The sequence below is a fragment of the Quercus robur genome, chromosome 8 (assembly GCF_932294415.1).
Source record: "Quercus robur chromosome 8, dhQueRobu3.1, whole genome shotgun sequence".
In the NCBI taxonomy this organism is placed as follows: domain Eukaryota; kingdom Viridiplantae; phylum Streptophyta; class Magnoliopsida; order Fagales; family Fagaceae; genus Quercus; species Quercus robur.
Window position 1 is genome coordinate 59524063 of NC_065541.1, and position 19549 is coordinate 59543611.

The window sequence follows — 19549 nt, forward strand, 5'->3', positions numbered from 1 at the left end:
GACTTGTAATATTGTCCAAACTTGACCCCACCACATAAAATTTTAATTAATCATAACCGCACACGTGTCACCAAAATCCTTCACCTTGTTTGGATGTTTTTAAAATTAGTAAAGGAGAAGGAAGTAATTAGCCCTTCTTCTTATTTGGATGTTTTAAAAATTAGGATAAAAATTAGAGGAAATAATTTAAATAGACAAATTTACCCTTATTTGAAAATGGACTTGTAACATTGTCCAAACTTGACCCCACCACATAAAATTTTAATTAATCATAACCGCACACGTGTCACCAAAATACACAATCAACGGCTATTATTACAAGATTCTTACTTTCGAAGCTAAATTGCGAGTAGTGGAGGTCGAACATGGCCGGATCAGTGGTCGGCAAGATTGGCCGATGACACTCTTTAGCGTAAATCTTCACTACGGGGGCGACGAGATCGCCGACCGTCGATTCTGGCGACATGACCACTTGTATGGGGTTAAGACTCCCCTAGATCGTCACGTTCAACAATGTACAACTTCGTTAACCTCGCCGCGAGTGGCCGTCCCTCCATCAGTGTCGATCCAACTACGTTCTTGTATGTAGCAGTTCCGGCGTCATATTCGATTGGCAAAGCTCCGCCGCCATAGTAAGTGGACTTTGTTCGTGAAAAACATTGTAATTTTATGGGTTGCAGATTTTTTTATTTTTATTTTTATTTTTTATGTTACAAAACATTGTAATTTTGTGTAGTACTCGGTTTTGGGTTTCTCTTTTCTGTTTGGTTGCTAAGAAAATATTGGATAGAAATTGTAAATATACTAAATTCAGTAGAAATTGTGTTTGGTTTGTAAGAAAGCACCGGGAAGATTTGTCATTTGTAGTGTTAAATTTTCTTAGGAAACGGTTTGTAATTTTGTTAATTTAGAAAGGGTAAATTGGAGAATTCATTTGGTCAATAATTTATCTACTTTACTCTCTCTCCAAATCTCTCCAATTTGGGGGAATTAAAAATGAGGGGTTAGAGGTGCTTGAAACCCCTCCAAACTCCTCCCCCTTCCTTATAAAACTTCCAAACAAAATAATTGAATTACTCTCCCTCCCTTTACTCTACTCCCCCTCCTTTTTTAAACTTCCAAACAGGCCATAAGTCTCTCCATGGACGTTAAAATGATTTTTTTTTTTTTTAATAATTCAATAGTTGGGATGGAAAGATTTAAATTTTAATTATTGTATCCATTAAATATACTGGAAAATGTCAATCAATTCAGTTACAATGTTCTTAGTTAGAGGTGATTATTATTATTATTTTATTTATTTATTTATTTGGAGAAGAGAGGTGGTTAGGATTTAAATCTTAACACATGGATATTGTTTATAATGGAAAGAGGAAATTTATGAATTTTACCCTATGGGTTCATTGGGTTGGGTCGGAAATCTTGTATAAATTGAAATTAATTCCTATCTTTATACTTTATTAACCTTACAAATAGGCAAGGGGTATAACTTTTTGTAAGACTATATATGCATCCCAAGTGGCCCCTTTTTTTTTTGGAGAAACTGCCAAGTAGCCTCAAGAATTAGGCATAGATAAAATCCTTGCTAAAATTAACATTAAGTGCCCGTTTGGGTATTGATGAAAAGCCAGCTTATTGCGTCTGCGGTTTTTTTTTTTTTTTTTTAGCCACACGTTTCTGTGGCTGTTGACTTTTTTAGTAGGTCCCGTGCACTGTTCACGATATTCACAAACCTCTTTTTTCAACAAAACTTTCAATAAAAATGGGTTCCACAGCATTATTCACACATTTAAAAATTATTTTGCTATAGTGTTTTCAGTTTTCAGCAAAATAAACGGTATCCAAACACACTTTTAATAAAAATAAACTAATTCCTAAATAGTATATAATATTTTATTTGAACTCTCCAACACACACTATAAATAAAATGCTACAAATTCTCAAACTTCAGCACATCCATCTCATATTCAACAATGTATATCTTAAAATCCACCTCGACTCTCTATGTACTAACCTTTGGTCTTCTTCTACATACTGTTTTTGGAGCCGATCCAATCTTTCAAATTTGCCAAACCTCAGATGATTTCACCACCAATAACCCTTATGAATCGAATTTGAACAAGCTCATGGCTTTAATTTTAGTTCAATGGGTGTCAAACATAACAAAACATACGGGCTTGCTCTTTGTCGTGGTGATGTCTCAGAAATTGATTGTGCTGCCTGTGTTATTGAGGCAAGACAAGTAGCAACATTCGCTAGTATTGCCCCAACAACAAAGGTGCAATTACATGGTATCATGACAATTGTGAATTTGTGAGGTAAGGGAATCACATAAAAAATTTCTGTGGCCAAATTGACAATCAAACTGTGATCTATGCTTGGAACACTCAAAATGTAAGTGATCCCAATTCATTCAATCCAAAGGTGAGATATTTACTTACAGAACTAGCTCATCAAGCTTCAGAGAGCCCAAAGATGTACAAGGCTGGAGTGTTAAAGCTCGACGAATCAAGGAACCTCTATGGTTTGGTTCAATGCACAGGAGACCTTTCTGGAAATGATTGTACTAAGTGTCTTGAAGGTGCAACCAAGCAACAACCAGATTGCTGTGATGGGAAACATGGAGGGAGGGTTATAATTAACTGGGAGTTGCAACATGAGATATGATCTTTACCAATTTTTCAAAGCTTGAAACTGGAAAATTAATCCTAAGTTCTGATACCACCTATATACTATATTTAATAAAGTGTTTTAAGAATTTATTATTGTAATTCCCAACTATATATGGGAGCTGGACGGTCACATGCACCCATAGTGTGTGTTGTGTTTTTTCAATATGCTGTAATGTTTGTTCAATAAAAGTTACTTTTGATAATTTGGTTGTTGTGGCACTTGTTCAAATATACCATCATGTGGTTAACTTTAAACCTTTAGTGGAGTTTCATGTAACACGTCCATATGGACAACACATAACAAAAAAGAAAAAAACTGATTAAATTTTAGAATTAGCCAAATATATACTAGATTATCATGCATCTGCATTACATTATAACACTTATATTGAGTTGGGTGTGTTGATTCTTATTTCTTATGGCTCCTGCAGCCTGTTATGAATAACGTCATAGACATAATTTTTTTCACAATTGTTGATATGATCTGTTATGATTGGAAGAACATCATTTTTTCCTAAGCCTACTACAAACACAAGTTTTATTATGCACCAATCACAATCAATCAACCATATCAGTAGTGTGACTTGTGAAATAGTTGAAAAATGTTGTGTCACTAAACTTATTATTTTTCTATTATTATACAATTCGTGTAATATAATACAACCGATCCAATAAAAAAATAGACACATTGTTTGTAACCATTTTAATTTTCATATATCAATGCATGTAAAAATTATTATACAATTCGTGTAATACAATACAACCAATCCAATAAAAAATAGACACATTGTTTGTAACCATTTTAATTTTCATATATTAATGCATGTATTGTTGTGATTGTGGGCGCGTTGTTGACCATTCACATGTGTCGATCACGATTGCATTTCTTAAGATCTTGTTCTTATCATTTGATTTTGTGATCAAAAGGATGGGGTTCAATATTGCCTCAATAAAGAGGACTTTTGATTTATCAATGCTAAGATTACTGAGTTATGCTAAGTTGATCACTGAGAAAAATGCAAAGTAACAATCATCGATGGAAAGCAGTAAGTTGCTATTGAATTAAGGATTTAAGTTCTACAAAACTATAAGTTTACGAGAAAGCCAAAGTATTTAAAGATCTACAAGGCTACGAAACTACTAATCTATATTAATACGAAACAATAAACTACAATTAAACGAGGGAACTACTAACTTGCTATGAATATAACAATTATTCATAAATAAAAGAGTAATAATTACAAGCAAATTCCTTGCATTAACGGCTTACAATGATCCAAAACTCGAAACAAAGAAAATAAAATAACAAGTGAGAGAACTATCAACTATGTGTTGAGTGAATGGTAAGATGTGTCTTTCTTGAGAAATAAGTTGTCTATTGATACTTTCATCAATGGTTTCTTCATGTCTTGTTGTCGATCTCGGATTGAGATTCAATGCAATACCACTCTTAAGGATTGATGAGATTAAAACTTGAAAAGTTCATTTTTAATCTCAACCCTTTGACCAAATATTCTAAATTTAACTTTTTTACTTTCTCACAATGATACTTTTTATTATTGCACTAGATCCAAATCTATCCCCTTCTTTACATGTTTAAATTTTGCTTTAAATATATGATCACTTTATAGTTTATACGTGTCACTCCCCTAAGACACCACTTGTGGGTAGCTGACAAATCAAGAGATTTGATTAATTAATCCAACACAAGTCAATTTAAAAAAATAATAAAAAATATATATATATATATATATTAAAAAAAAAAAAAAAAAAAACTAAGCTGAGCTCCATGACCTTAGCAACATTGACGGAATTTCTCAGATTCATTTTTTTCTCCCCCGCTCTCTCTTTCCATTAATTTGTCTCCTTATGATGGAGCAATTATTGAACTTCCCAACTATTGTGATGAAATACAAGGTGGGTGAGTTGTTGGTGGGAGTTGTAATGTTAGATATGAACTTTAACTTATTCCCCCTCCTCTAAAAAAAGTTATTTCAAATCTACAATGTACTATGTTAAAAACTAAATTATTGTCCAATACTCTTTGCTTTTGTCAATGTTATGCATCCTAATTTTAGCTTAAACTCTCAACAGAAACCATTTTGTTAGATTATTTTGTCCAAGTTTGGTAATGTAACTCTTCATAAATTGGCTGTTTAAGTCATGCTAAAATCAACCTAGCTTAAGTGCTTAACCAAAGGACTAAATTTTGATTTGGTGGTGTGTGAGAGAGAGAAAACAGCAGGTTGTTTGCAGGTAAAGTTTTCATTTTTGTCTTACTACTAGTGATATTCTAAAATTTTCAATCAAACTGCTGATACTATGAACAAATTTGAAGCCCCATATGCATATGGATTTACCATAAGTGTCAATTATTGACTAATAGAAGATCCAATTTTACTTAATGCGCCACCTCAAGTTGGACATAATAATACTATAATAGCTCTAACCAATTATACGTATAGCAAATGGAGCCAGATGATGCCAAACATTTTAGTTTCAGCTCCACAATCTTCTTTATATATTTCCTGCAGTCAGTGGGTTGGATACATGGGTTAGCTAGGTACGTGTCTAATGAAGAAGTGTCTTGGTGTCTTTCACATGGATGCCATCAACCACTATGTGAATAGCTTTTGCTTGCCCTTATATTAAAATTTTGTCTTGGTGTCTTTCAAATTATGCTTCACAACTTCAAGGTCCAATGGCAATTGTTCCAAGCAAGTGATGTAATCATATAATCAGTTCTTAGGTTATCATCTACCAGAAATACAAGTACAACCACTTCAGGTAGAATAGGAAATATACTATATTGTCATATCTAACTTCAAGATACTTGGTTAAACCAACTCCAAAGACAAATCCGTAAAATAGCAATATTTTCATTATGAAAAGACTCAGACCCTTGCCCTTCTACCAGTATATATAGAATTCCTAGCTCAAATTGAAACCCATCCGATCATTTCTCTGTGATTGACTTCCTTCTTTCGATATCAATCATTCTCCAATTTTTACTTCTAAGCCAGAAATTGATGGCAATGCTGAGAGCATTAATGAGCTTGGCTATTTCAGCCATGCTCATCAACTTAGCTATGGCGGCAAACTACACAGTTGGAGGCCCAAACGGTGGGTGGGACACATCGACTAATGTCCAAACATGGGCATCATCTCAATCATTTTTAGTTGGAGATAATTTGAGTAAGTAACTTGCATCTTCATGATATGAGTATATGTTATATGTTGCTTTCAATATTGTGCATGATAACAAATCCATATAGTTCGTATTTGGCTCTCTCGATTTGAAATATTACCTTTTATAGTTCAAATTAAATATTGTAAATCTAGTGATAAATTCAGTGTCATATTATTTAAAATGACGTGACATTCTCTACATAGTTCCTGAAAATAAAATTTTAATCATGAAATGGAGTTCATTTTACACGAAAGAAAGTGAGAGCTGACTAATTCTATTCACACAGTTTTCCAGTATGCACCAAGCCATGATGTGGTGGAGGTTCCCAAGACAGACTATGACTCCTGCCAAGCAAGTAACCCAATTCAGTCTTACAGTGGTGGCACCACAACCATCCCACTCTCTTCACCAGGCAAGAGATACTTCATCTGTGGAACAGCAGGACATTGCAGCCAAGGAATGAAGCTTCAAATAAACACTCTTGCAACTTCAGCTCCACCAACCCCATCTCCTACAATCCAACCACCAACTTCAGAAGTGACTCCTTTAGTTCCTACTCCAGCTCCAGAAGAAAGTGATGCTCCCTCACCAACACAAACTCCTGCAGAATCCACTCCCACAGTGCTGACTCCTTCGCCATCTGACTCACCAACACAAACGCCTGCGGAATCCACTCCCACAGTGCTGCCTCCTTCACCATCTGACTCGTCTTCGGAGGATCCTTCATTATCACCCTCTTTTACTCCTCCAACTGAATCTGATCAATCCCATCAAACTTCTTCAACTGGATCTTCAGCTGAAACACCTTCCTCATCAGCTCACAAACAAGGCAGTTTTCTTTTTAATATCACAATGGGGGTCATCTTTGTAATGATTATGCTTCAGGCATACTAAGCATATCGGATTATTTCCTTGTGAAAAATGTAATCTGTGGCCAAAGTTTAGTTTACCTTATGCATTTGGGTAACAAGTTCATTTAAAAGCATTCAATGTGATCTCTCCCTTTTTTTTGGTTTCTTTACAAGAGGTCCATTAAATTAAAACGGGTTAAGTAAAAAAATAGTATGGATTATACTACACCCAACAGTTTTTCAATAATTGGCTTACAATAAAGGAGGAGGTAAATTTGATACATGACAAAAGGAACCATCAAAGATGCAGCCCTTCTTAACATTAAACTCTGCCTGATAGTACAGTTGTAGTTGCATTTAAACCGATTCATTGATATATATTCCACACTACTGTGAAAAATACAATATTATTTTTAGGTGATGCAACACCATACCCCAACCTACAGGCTATAAGATAACCAACTAAACTACCATTAAAAATCATTGATTAACTAATAGCCCGTCACTCAACAGGCTCAACAGCAACACTTTTTGGAACATGGTAGAAGCTTTAGGTGATCCAAGATTCCAAATGAAACCACTCTATGTTGTTTTCTTAAATGGAATGCATATTCTACTTAACAAATCCCACCTAGCACCCACCGTTTTCTCTCTCAGTTAGCAGTTACATATGTAGGCATAGCATGCTTTATGGTTTTCAATTTCATGCATGGGGAAGGCAAAAATCTACCAATATGTATCTGAATTATTCTCAAGAAATGGGTTTCTCAGTCACAAAAGATGACAATTTAATTCTAGAATCTATATGTATATCACATTGGATTTTTTCTTTTTCTTTTTCTAGATGCCTGAGAGAATATTATTGTACAACAAAAAAACCTCAACACTATACACAACTATTTCGAGCTTATGTAAAAGACACCATTGAAGGAATGATTTCGGATAATACAAAACTATCAAACAAGAACCAACTGACTAAAACAATAACTTGATGCGTAAAGGTCAGGTTAAGGTTTAGCCATCTACATTAGCCACAATAGTCTTGAAAATAAATTTCTTGGATTTTCATTTAACTATAGGACCTAGCTTCAAAGTATATGATATATGTTGAAATGATCAATATAAGTGTTCAATTTTTTTTTATAAGTTTTAAAAATTATTAAATTTCTCTCATTAGCAAAAATCAATCAAATCAGATAAATTTTAATTATATATAGACTTCTTACATATGGTTATTGTAATAGGTGGCACTGGTTTCTTAAGAAACTTTTTGATAGATTTTTTTTTTTTTTTAATTTCTAATGTTATGGTTCTATAAACCTATATATTATAAGGTATTTATGCTATATCTTAACTTATTTTTCTTTCATTTGAGTTTTTATACTATTACTATTGTTTTCTTTTATTCAATCCAATTTTATTTTACTTTTGACATATTATTATTAATGTTATAAAGCATAATTAAAATATATGACATATTTCAAGTTACAAAGATTTTAGGAAAGAACAAATGCTTCTTACATGAGATTCATAGGCTTTCTAAAAAGAAAAATTTTAAAAGATTCATAGGCAAAAACAAACATGAAGGAATCTAAACATTCATATATTTAACCAAACTAATCCTTTAACATGATTACAATCCGGACCATTTATAGATTATTTCCTAACATCATATTAAAAAAAAAAAAAAAATCTAGACCTTTATAAGAATTTCATAGTGTTAGGGGTAACCATTTATATTAACGGGTCAAGTTTTCAAATAATTTAACCCTAACTTAACCCATGTAATAATTAGCTGAAATCCTTCATTCTAATGCAATCCATTTATTAAGTGAGTTAGAAACAACACAAACTTATTTTTATCATTGGCGCAATGACCACTCCATAAGTATAAGTGCTTGTGAATGTGAGGAACTGGGTTCAAGTCTCTAAGATGAAGTTTTATACATGTATACAAATTAAATTAGAGTAAAATTTCTATTTTATTAAAAAAAAAATACTCTTAAGAAATTTCTTTTCTTGTTTTTGGTAAAGGCTGGGACATTAATTTGGAATTTTGAAATATATATATATATATATATATTATTTTCATTTTATAAATTTCCTTTGCACTTGCACCGCATTCAATTTTTTCTGTGAACTCCCAAAAGTAGTGTGAGAGTTACCGTTGATTATATTCACAAATTAGAAAACACGGAGAGAGAGAGATGAGATTTCGCGCGGCATTTAGGGTTTGTGAGAGCAGGGACAGAGCACCATTTCTGCTTCAACCTCAAGCTTCGCGTTCCTTCTCTCAGCTTCCATTATTTAAACCCCCAACGGTTCGTGTCGTTTCTCTCTTCTCTGTTTATATTTTTTTTTTTTGTTAACTATCACTCTGTTTGTTTGCTGGGAAAATTGAGTAGAGGAGGAAAGGAAAATAGAATTCATGATATGTGTTTAGTGTTTTTTTTTGGGGGGGGGGGGAATTTTGGAAATTCATCTTAACTATTCTGAAATTGTTGTGAAATGAGAACTTTGAAAGGGTATAAGTATAACATTTAGATATTTAGTAAATTGATTTTTGAAATTAGGAAGGTTTGTTATCCAAAGATTGGTAATCATGCTATTATGGGTGGCAGTCTTAATGGATAATGTTTCTTTTTTGTTTTGATGAATAACATAAGCACTTTTTATTAAAGAATAGCCAACCCAAGTACACTGAAAATCTACTACAGTGGCAGAAATTAAGAACCCAAATTACATTGATCAACCAGAATAGGGAGGGACAAAAAAGAGCATGAAGGCAAAACTAAGCTCCATTCAAGGAGAGTACGAAAGAAAAAGGACTTTATATCAAGGATTGACCGTTCAGAGTTCTCAAAGCATCTAGCATTCTGTTCCCGCCATAAACAACGAAATAGACAACGTGGCACAAAACTCCAGAAATCTATATTTCTATGTCTTCCAAACTTGCCCTGACATATTCATATTATCTTTCACACATTGGGATGGGAGTAAAGCTTATAGTATGTTCAAAATGTCTCTGGATAATAATAACAACTTTGCATTCTGGCAATACTCAAGCAGCCAAGCAATACCCCCACAAACTATACCTGTGAAAAGTTGTCTAGAAAGAGTGTGCTTAATGGTGTCTATGGTATTAAAAATTGCTGAATCTGCAGAAGGGTTGGTTGATTGGTATATAATGGCAGTCTAGTTTTGAATCTTTTGATTAAGATTGTGAATGCATTCTTTGCTAGTATTTTAATAATTGTAGTGAACTTAAATGTGAAATGGGAGAATAAATCATGTTTGAATATCAAATGGTCCATCATGTAAACTCCATTTGAATACTTGAGAGAATTGCAACATTTTGAATAGCATTGCCTCTTTAGCCTTATGATTGGTGTTACACTTTTAATCTACGGCTTTGTTGCTCACTGCCTTGTGAAATTCAGTCAATTTAGCACTACCTTTGCTTCAGTCGTATATCCTGCATTGAAACTTTGTTAGATCCTGTCTTCTACTATTCTTCTGCATCTTTTCATTCTATTTTAAGCAGCTGAGATCTGACTAATCTGAATTAGCATTATCTTTTGTGGCATTTTGAAGTGCTAGACATGTGTGCTTATCTCATACTTAATCTGTTCTTTAGAAATGAAGAAGGCACAGTTTGTCACCGTACAAAATGCAAAGTTGTAGTAGAGAGTTAAAGAATTGGAGAAGCAAGAGGCCCAAATTGATCTGGAGGAAAATTTTACTCATTGAGAGGGAGAAGGTGAGCATGAAACTTTGTAAATGATCCCTTATGTATGAGTGTAGCCATATATGGGCTCCATGCATTTGCAGTGCTAGATATATGGTCCTGGTAATATCATCCAAGATTGGTTGTTTTTTTATAGTGTAAAGTTGTTCCTCTTTTTTGTTATGCCTATAGGTTTACTTGAATAGCATATCAACCTTTTGTATCATATTCATTGTTTATCATCTACAAGTATTGTTTTCCTTCATTTGCTATGGAACAATTTAAATGTGTTTCTGTAGCAAAAAAATGGTATTCAAATTGCAGTTTTATGTGCATATTTTGCCTTTATCTGCTACCCAGTTTAGATTCAATTCCATGAATCCATGTAGTTCTAGTTAGAACTTGTTTAGATTGAATTCCATGTGGTTCTTGCCAGAACTTTGTCTGCCATTTACTTGATGATAGTTGTTGTGAGCCAACTCCAACAATAGCTTTACATTAAGCTAACATCGTAACTGCTATGGTTGAAAGCTCAAAGCTCTACAAAACACAACTATATATCAACCATCCAAATTTATGCCTTGAGAAAAGAACTGGTGGAAAAAGTGGATGAGTTGCAATCCATGGACACCCTTAACCAAACTCTGATACTTAAGGAGCACAGGAGTAACCTTGAGCTGCAACATGGTCGCAAAGAATTGATAAATGTAAGATTTTGCTTATTTTCTTCTACACATGGTTAATGTTTACTGAAAATGCTCAACTTTTTATGTATATTATCAACTGCCATTTTGTTTTGCTAACATCTGTCCTCTCCAAAAAAAAAAAAAAAAAAACAAAAAGAAGTGATGTCTTTGTGTTTTCCATACAGGGTTTGCAAGATATTTGGAATGACCAAGACCTTTTTGGAATCAAAAGAATGGGCGAGGTTAATGAGAAACCATTTAAAGGTGTGCGCTTCAAAAAATTCCCTAATGATTGGGATCTAAAATCAGCAGAGCTAATTTCACTGTGGCAAGCCAATGTTAGTAATCCAATGTGGCATCCTTTCAAAGCAGAATTTGTTGATGGAAAATTGCAGGTACTTTTCTTCACTTTCTATTTTTTTATTTCTTTCATATAGTTTAAAATTCTCTTTGATGCTTTGCTTTAATGTATATTGACAAGGCAAATATGGATACCTGAGACCCATAGAAACTTCAGATGTTTCTTGGATTAAAATATGTTGGGGCGTTGTTGTCAATGAGGTAGTAAAGGGACACTGGTTTTGTCTATGACAATAGACAGTATGAAGATTTTTCCTTGAAGAATATAGACCAGCTTCAATAAATGGAATTATTATCTATTTTTTCTTTTATTATAGGGTGCTTTCAATTCTTCGAATCACAAAAAATGAAATAAAGTTGGTTTTAAATTCCAAAATATTGTAACACAAGTGATGTTTTATAACCAATACATCAGCAATCTTATTGTGAAAAATTGAAAATAGAGTTACAGAACATTCCAGACAACAACGAATTAGCATTGTGACTGTCCCAATTCTTTGAAAGGCAGGAAGTAATAGATAAATGTGATAGTAAGCTAAAGGAGTTGAGGAGTGTATGGGGGGAGAAAGTGTACAAGGCTGTAGCAGATTCATTGCTGGAATTGAATGACTACAACTCAAGTGGGAGGTATGTAGTTCCTGAACTTTGGAATTTCAATGAGGGAAGAAAAGCCAGTCTGAAAGAGGTAATTAACAACATGATCAAAGAGTTGAAGACACTCAAAGTCTCTTGAGGGTAGAAGATGATGACAATGATATCTAGTCTAGCAGTGGTAGTACTTCGCACTCTACTCAAAGTGCAAGTTCTACAAAGATAGAAAACTTTGGGAGCTCTTAGTAACCCCACCAACTGGTTGATCTAACCAAAAAGTAACCCCACCTTTGCCTTGCAGGTATTGTGTTGGACTCTGGTGATGGTGTCAGTCATACAATTCCCATATATGAGGGGTATGCCCTCCCACATGCCATTCTTTGTCTAGACCTGGCTGGCCATGACCTCACAGATCACTTGATGAAAAATCTTACGGAGCGTGGGAATTCTTTCACCACCACAGCCTAGCGGGAAATTGTGAGGGACATGAAGGAAAAGCCGGCTTACATTGCCCTTGACTACGAGCAGGAGATTGAGACTTCCAAGACCCTCTCTTCAGTTGAGAAGAGCTATGAGTTACCAGATGGGCAGGTCATCACCATTGGTGCTGAGCGATTCAGATGCCCTGAGGTTCTGTTCCAACCATCCATGATAGGAATGGAAGCAACAGGCATTCATGAGACCACATATAACTCCATCATGAAGTGTGATGTTGATATCAGGAAGGACCCATTTGGAAACACTGTCCTCTCAGGTGGTTCAACCATGTTCCCAGGCATTGCTGATAGAATGAGCAAGGGATCTGCACTAGCCCCCAAGCAGTATGAAGGTCAAGGTGGTGGCTCCACCCGGGAGGAAGTATAGTGTCTGGATTGGAGGATCTATCTTGGCATCACTTAGCACCTTCCAGTAGGTATGTTTTGATGCTTGTATCTCAACGTGTTCAGCTCCTTTTGTATGGTTATTGATGAGAGGATTTTGCTTCTTTTATGAGTGCAGCTGTGGATCGCAAAGGCGGAGTATGATGAATCTGGGCCATGAATTGTGCATAGGAAAATGCTTCTATAAATGTTCAAGAATAGGATCTTTGAAGAAACAAAGTTCTATTTTTATTTCTTAGAACAAAGTGGTGCTTGCAACTCTTTGTTCTAGCTTTGTTATCACTTTATGTTATTCTCATGTTGGAGTGATGACTATTTTTTGGAAGGTGAGGAGTTGAATTTGAAAATTTTGTCCATTTCTTATTTATTGTATATTTTGAGAAGTTTTTGACTCCTTCGTCTCAATTTAGTTTTTTTTTTTTTTTTTTTTTTTTGGGTAAATTGCTTATTTGGTCTCTAACCTGTAAAGGTATGTATCAATTTGGTACTCAACCTCTCAAATGTGTCAATTTAGTTCTTACCATTTTGATATTGTGTCAAAATAGTCTAATGAATGGAAAATATTAATGTGGTTATTGATCAAAATAAAATATTATTTTTATTTCACGTGTACTACAATGTTAGCATAAACTTCAAAAAATATTTTTTTTAAAATTACACATCAGATATGGTTAAAATATTCATCAATTTAAAAAAAATAAATAAATCTGATAAAAAGAAACCAGCCCTCTCTCTCTATTCTCCCTTTAGCTCATATTTCACTAGGTCTATGTCGATCTCCACACCCCTTGAGTCATCCAAGCCCAACAAAGATCTCTGCCGTTAAGGCAAGCCAATCTCTTTTTAGTTGGTGGTTTCCTCAGCCATTTCTTCTTGAATCCAATGGTGGGTTGAGTTCTATGGCAGTTTGAAGCGAATCAAACTCCACCATGTAAAATACCATTTCTTGAGAATAAGGCTAAGGTTGGTTTTGGTGGCTAGGGAGTGGCTAAGATGGACCTTGAAAAGAAACTTTAAAAATAATAATAATAATAATAATAAAAGAAAAGAAAAAACTCCCTTCTTTGTTCTTCATCCAAATCTTCATTGTTAGCTGATCTGGAAATCTTTTTTGTTTAAAAATTTTGGAAACTCTAAATGGGATAAAGATTGGATTTGTTTTATAATTACCCATTTGAATTCAAGAAATTGATGGAAGATTCATTATTAGTTTGTTAGCTCGAAATGTAATTTTAATGTCCTTTGTCCTAATAAAAGAAACTGCCTGTATTTTTGATATTATTCTTAAGAGTCTTTGTAAAGTTCTCTTATTCCTTTGATTAATGAAATTCAGCTACCACTTCTCAAAAAAATAAAGAAAAAAGAAGGAATTTGTGTGTTTCATTTTGATCATCACGTGTTGAATAATATTGTTTTTAAAAAAAAAAAAAAAAATTAATGTGATATGACATGGCAGTATAGGTGTTAGTTGACGTGGCAAAAATATAATATTTTATTTGAGCTGTTAGCCATATCAATATTTTTCATCCAAAACTTAACATAAGATACCAAATTGACACAATACTGAATATGTTAGGGGATCAAATTAACACAATCAAATGATTAGAGATCAAATTAACATATGATATAAATGATAGAAACCAACTCTGTAGTTTACCATTTTTTTTTATAATTTTTTTAAAGAGTAACAATTACAAGCAAATTTGTTAAGATTATGTTCGCATCATTTGATTACGTGATCATGTGGTTCAATTCTACCTCAATGAAGAGGACTTTTGATTTATCGATGCTGAGATTACTAAGTTATGCTACGTTGATCACCGAGAAAAATGCAAAGTAAGAAACATCAATGGATAGAAGCAAGTTGCAATTATATTAAGGATTTGAGAGATCTACAAAAGTATAAGTTTACGAGAAAGCCAGAGTATTTAAAAATCTACAAGGCTACGAAACTACTAATCCATATGTTATTTAGAAAAAAAAAATACAAATCTATATTAATAAGAAACAATAAACTATAATTATACTAGGGATTTTAAATTCTAGTGAACTGCTAACTTACTATGATGAATATAACAAAACTTCATAAATAAATGTTCATTTATCAAGAAGGTAGATCTGCTGTAATAATTAGAGCTATTGTACCATGCAATTGTACATCAACGGTTGAGATTAAAAATCGTAAAAATCACTTTTAATCTCAATCCTTAAATAAATTTGTTTTTAACCCTCAACTTTTTGCTATCTAACTTTTACACTTTATTTTTTGAGTAATGATGAGACTATCGAATTAGGCACAATTTTGTGCCACAACTAGCCACATGGCGAGTTGTGATTGGCAAAGTTGTGTCCCCATATGGCCTACTAACACACCTTTGTGAATCACAATTCGCCACATGACGAGTTGTGACAGAAAATTGTGGCCAATTCAGTGATGCTAGCATAACTCTTATTTTTTTACCTGTTCTTCTCGGATTTAGAGTCTCTAGATTTCCTAGGGTACTCCATTAGTAGATTTTTTTTAATCCTAACCACTTTTTTATGATTTAAGGGTCTAGATTCTGCCATGTCGGCATTCCACTAACAATACTTGCTGACATGACATAATCTAGACCCTTAAGTCATAAAAGAGTGACTAGGATTTAAAAAAATTTCCCTAGGAGTCTGACGCTCAGATGGCTGGAGGGTAGTAGACATTCTCTGCTCTCCTTAAGGTAGAGGAGGCCTCCACTCTAGCTTGGTTGAGGGCCTCATTCCATACTTGGAGGCAGTAGGTCCCACAAACCCCAGAGACCTCAACCCTAAGGGTTTTCTCAGTCTTTGCCACCTTGATATCGTAACCATCCTGCTCGGCTTTCTTCGCAGCTTTTTCCACCTCTTCCAGTTTTTTCTTTAAAACCTCTATATGTTCCCTGGTTGCAGATAGCTGGTCTTCAATCTGACAAAGTTGCCTACGTTGATTCTGCGCCTGCTTTTCAGCCCCATACAAGGCAGCCTCAGCACTCTTCCTCTCCTAGTCAGCCTCAGATAGCTTCGTGTTCAGCTTTTGGATTCTCTTCTCAGCTAAGGAGAAGGCTTCCACAGCAGTAATCCGCCTCCCTTCCTCCTCTTTCATTTGTCTGTGAAAGTTGTTCACCAACTCCTCGGCCATATGCGCAGCTTGAATAGCCTTTAAAAAATAAATATGTATTAGTAATGACAGAAAACAATAAAAATGATACTAATAATAATAAACTAAAAGTAGGTAAAAACGCTTACTAGCGCGAGGTCTCTTTTCAAGGTAAGAAACACCTCGTGTTTCTTCATGGTCTGGAGGTTGGCCATGTCATCGAGCAGCAAGAGGGGCTGCTCCAAGGCATTAGCTACGTACCCAGCCTTGCCTTGTTGAAAATCCCTAATAAAATAATCCATAGGGAGGGGAGATCCGATCAACACCAAAGGGGGGTTCCAAGCCTAAACCTTGGTGCGATGATCACACCCCCTCTCAGCAACGGATCCTTCGATTGAGGACCTCGTCTGAACAGTCCTGGCCACTTTGGCCCCCTTCTGTGGCACGACTTCTCTAGCAGGAAGACCTTTTCCTTCCTCCACAACCTTCTTGCCCTTCTGGTCCCGCTTTATCTTCTTATCGGCAGGGTCAGGTTGAGAAGCTTGGGAAGGTGGAGGAGTGGGGGGTTTAGCCTGGATGGCCACCTCAGGCACATTGCCCCCTACATGGGACTCTAAGAGCTTTAGAAGACTTGTTCTAGTTTTGCGTTGTAGCACCATCGCGTCAGGAACACTTGAAGTTCCCTGGAGGTTGCTTACTTGAGTTAGGGGAAGATAGCTAAAATCACCAACTAGAGCTTCTGGGGATTGAGGCAGGTTGAAAACCTCAAAGTCGTCCTCGGAGTCTGAAACCTCAACCACTTGTTCTTATTCCTTAATAGCTGGTTGGAAAGGAGTTGCTTCTTCCTCGGCCGTGTGCTGAAAGGGTAGTTCTACTTGTTGTACGCCTTCTGGAACAAGGCCCGCATCAAGAATACCCAGTACGGCGATGTTGATCTAGGGTAGACGGATGTCTTTCACTTTAATCACGTACTTGGACGCCTGGAAGCTGGACAATATGGGTTCGTAGCCGAGAATGAGGTGGGCTGCTCTTAATTGTCCGTCTTTGTGGACAAAGATCTCGGCCTTAAATATTTTTTTCAAATCAGGCTCGTTGACAAGATTCAAGTTCGGGATAGCAGAATATTTATTTGCAAATTCATCAAAAATAAAAAACATTATTAGGAAACAACACAGGTAGAATAAGAAACAAGTTGTAAACAACAATAAAAAAGGACAAATACAAGAAATGTTAGTAAACAAAAGGATGTTGTTAGAATAATAGATCTAGACCTAAAATACCCCACCTAGTGTCCTTTCTCATGTCGGACAGTGAAGCTCATCATGCCACTCCCCTGAGATGATTAGATAATCTTTATCCATACCCTTGTTGAACTCAGGGAGACATGATATGAGCTTGATCACGGGAACTCTAGTTTTTAAGTAATACCCTTGCCTTGTTAGTTTGTGACGATTGTAAATCCAATTAACGTCATGTATATTTTGTTTATAAATTAAGTTGAAATACTAGTTCATGTATATTTTGTTTATCAATTTAGGAGTCAAATGAGATAGATATTTATATATATAAATATATATATATATATATATTTTCCTTAATTTAATAGTAATAGTAATAAATAAATAAAACTATCAAACTCATGAGTTCAATCCAACTCAACCCGATTCATGTGGGTTGGGTTGGATTTTCTTTAACCCGCCATGGTGGGTTAAATCAAAAAATTCCCTCAGCCCAACCCATACACACCCTAGGGCTTAGGTTATGCAATTGGAGTAAAATGTAAAATGACATGGAGGGCAAAAATGTAAAGTTAAGTAGTTTGGTATAAAACTATAAAAGCACAATTTCTTCCTATTGACCATAGTGCCGAAAACAAAAACAAAAACAATAAAGAAGAGAGACACAATGAAGAAGAAGCTAGACACAACGACAGATATGGAAGTTGTTGCAAAGATATGTGCTCGGTGGAAATATGCTCAGGCTCTTAACGTTGCTAATGCTTTACGAAGTACGCTAATCAGAGACACAAGAACCGACTTAAAGCTCTTGTTCTCACGGTGTTGGTATTTGTGTTTGGTTTTAATTAAATATGATTGAAATTTTTATATCATATATTGCTAGTGGACTAGAATTCTTTTTCATTCTCTCCAAAAGCTCTAGAAGAACTAGAGCCTATGTATTGTGCTTACTCACAGCAGAAAGCAAGTCTGCCTCCTTTGCAATCTCATGAGAAGTAGCACCATCAATTAAAGATATATAATGAGTTATTCACATAGGAAGTTGATTTCAAATTTTTTATTTTTTTAATATTCTGTATATATTTTGTTTATAATTAAGTTAGAATACTAGTTCCTGTTAAGTTTTTTATTTATTTATTTTTTTTTTTATACAAGATTCTATTTTAACTTAAGACTTAAATCTCGGTCCTTATCCCTTAACTCAACAAAAACTATGGTAAAACTACTAAGGTAGGTTTTGATTTAGGGTTTGGATCAATATGGTTAGGGCTATTGCAAGCACCACGCAATAATTACCATCAGATATCACCTTTAATTTCGGAGTTTAAGGCCCCATTTGGTTGGGGTGAAAAAAGGGAGGATAGAAAAGAAAGAGAGGAGAATAGAGTGGAAAATGAAATTTTCTCTTGTTTGGTTCAGGAGAGAAAACAAGAGGGAAAGAAAATGGTGTGGAAAATTTTCCCTCCGGGCCCACAAAATTTTGTCCTCCCAATTTGGGAAGAAAACTAAGGAGAAAAGATGATGTGGGTAGTAAATTACACAAATACCCTCATTTTTTCACACTTATTAGACCCTTTGGTATTTTGTTATAATAAAGATATAATAGTCAATTCATATAAATTACATTTTCCATCCTCCCACTTTTCTCTCCAACCAAACAAAAGAGTTTTCCACCCTCCCACTTTTCTACTCCTCCAACCAAACACACATGAGGGAAAATCAAAACTTTTTTATCCTCCTAATTTTCCATCCTCCCACTTTTCCTTTCCTCCAACCAAACAAAGCCTAAAAGAAATTTGCAGTAGGCCCAAGCCCTATTTTTCATCACACCGCTAGACCAAATCCCATGGCCTATAGTTCAGTACCATTAGCCTCAGAGAACCACTTTGACATTTAATTGATTCCAACATAGGTATAGCTCTTACTTAATTAGGGAAAATTATTATACCATATAGGCCTCCCTCTCACAACAAGTTCGCTAAGCTAAAATAAATTGATAATTTTCTTCTAATTTTTTTCAAATTAATAGTGGATATTATCATTAATAAGGTAACAACTCAAGGAAAATCGCTAACAACATCTATCAAAGATTGATATCAAATTAGTTGTGTGTGTGATGAGATCCAACTCAAGCATATATTGGGTTGATCTTGACTTTATAAATAACTATAGGGATTCTCAATCAATGCAAATTGACTAGTTCTTTTATGGGTGTGTTGAGGTCTAAAAAAAGGTCATAATAAA

General features: G+C 34.7%; 2 protein-coding genes and 1 pseudogene across 2 annotated transcripts; all 3 read left to right on the forward strand.

Annotated features, from left to right (window-relative positions):
• The first annotated feature begins 2146 nt into the window (after window positions 1–2146).
• Window positions 2147–2667, forward strand: LOC126696553 (cysteine-rich repeat secretory protein 38-like). The gene is made up of 2 exons (XM_050393272.1): window positions 2147–2258; window positions 2324–2667. Exons 1-2 carry the CDS (start codon window positions 2147–2149, stop codon window positions 2665–2667), a joined length of 456 nt encoding a protein of 151 aa, XP_050249229.1.
• A 2939-nt stretch (window positions 2668–5606) lies between these two features.
• LOC126697346 (uclacyanin 1-like) lies at window positions 5607–6879 on the forward strand. The gene is made up of 2 exons (XM_050394306.1): window positions 5607–5867; window positions 6149–6879. Exons 1-2 carry the CDS (start codon window positions 5702–5704, stop codon window positions 6754–6756), a joined length of 774 nt encoding a protein of 257 aa, XP_050250263.1. The 5' UTR covers window positions 5607–5701; the 3' UTR covers window positions 6757–6879.
• A 4184-nt stretch (window positions 6880–11063) lies between these two features.
• LOC126696554 (uncharacterized) lies at window positions 11064–13351 on the forward strand (annotated as a pseudogene).
• Window positions 13352–19549: the final 6198 nt, after the last annotated feature.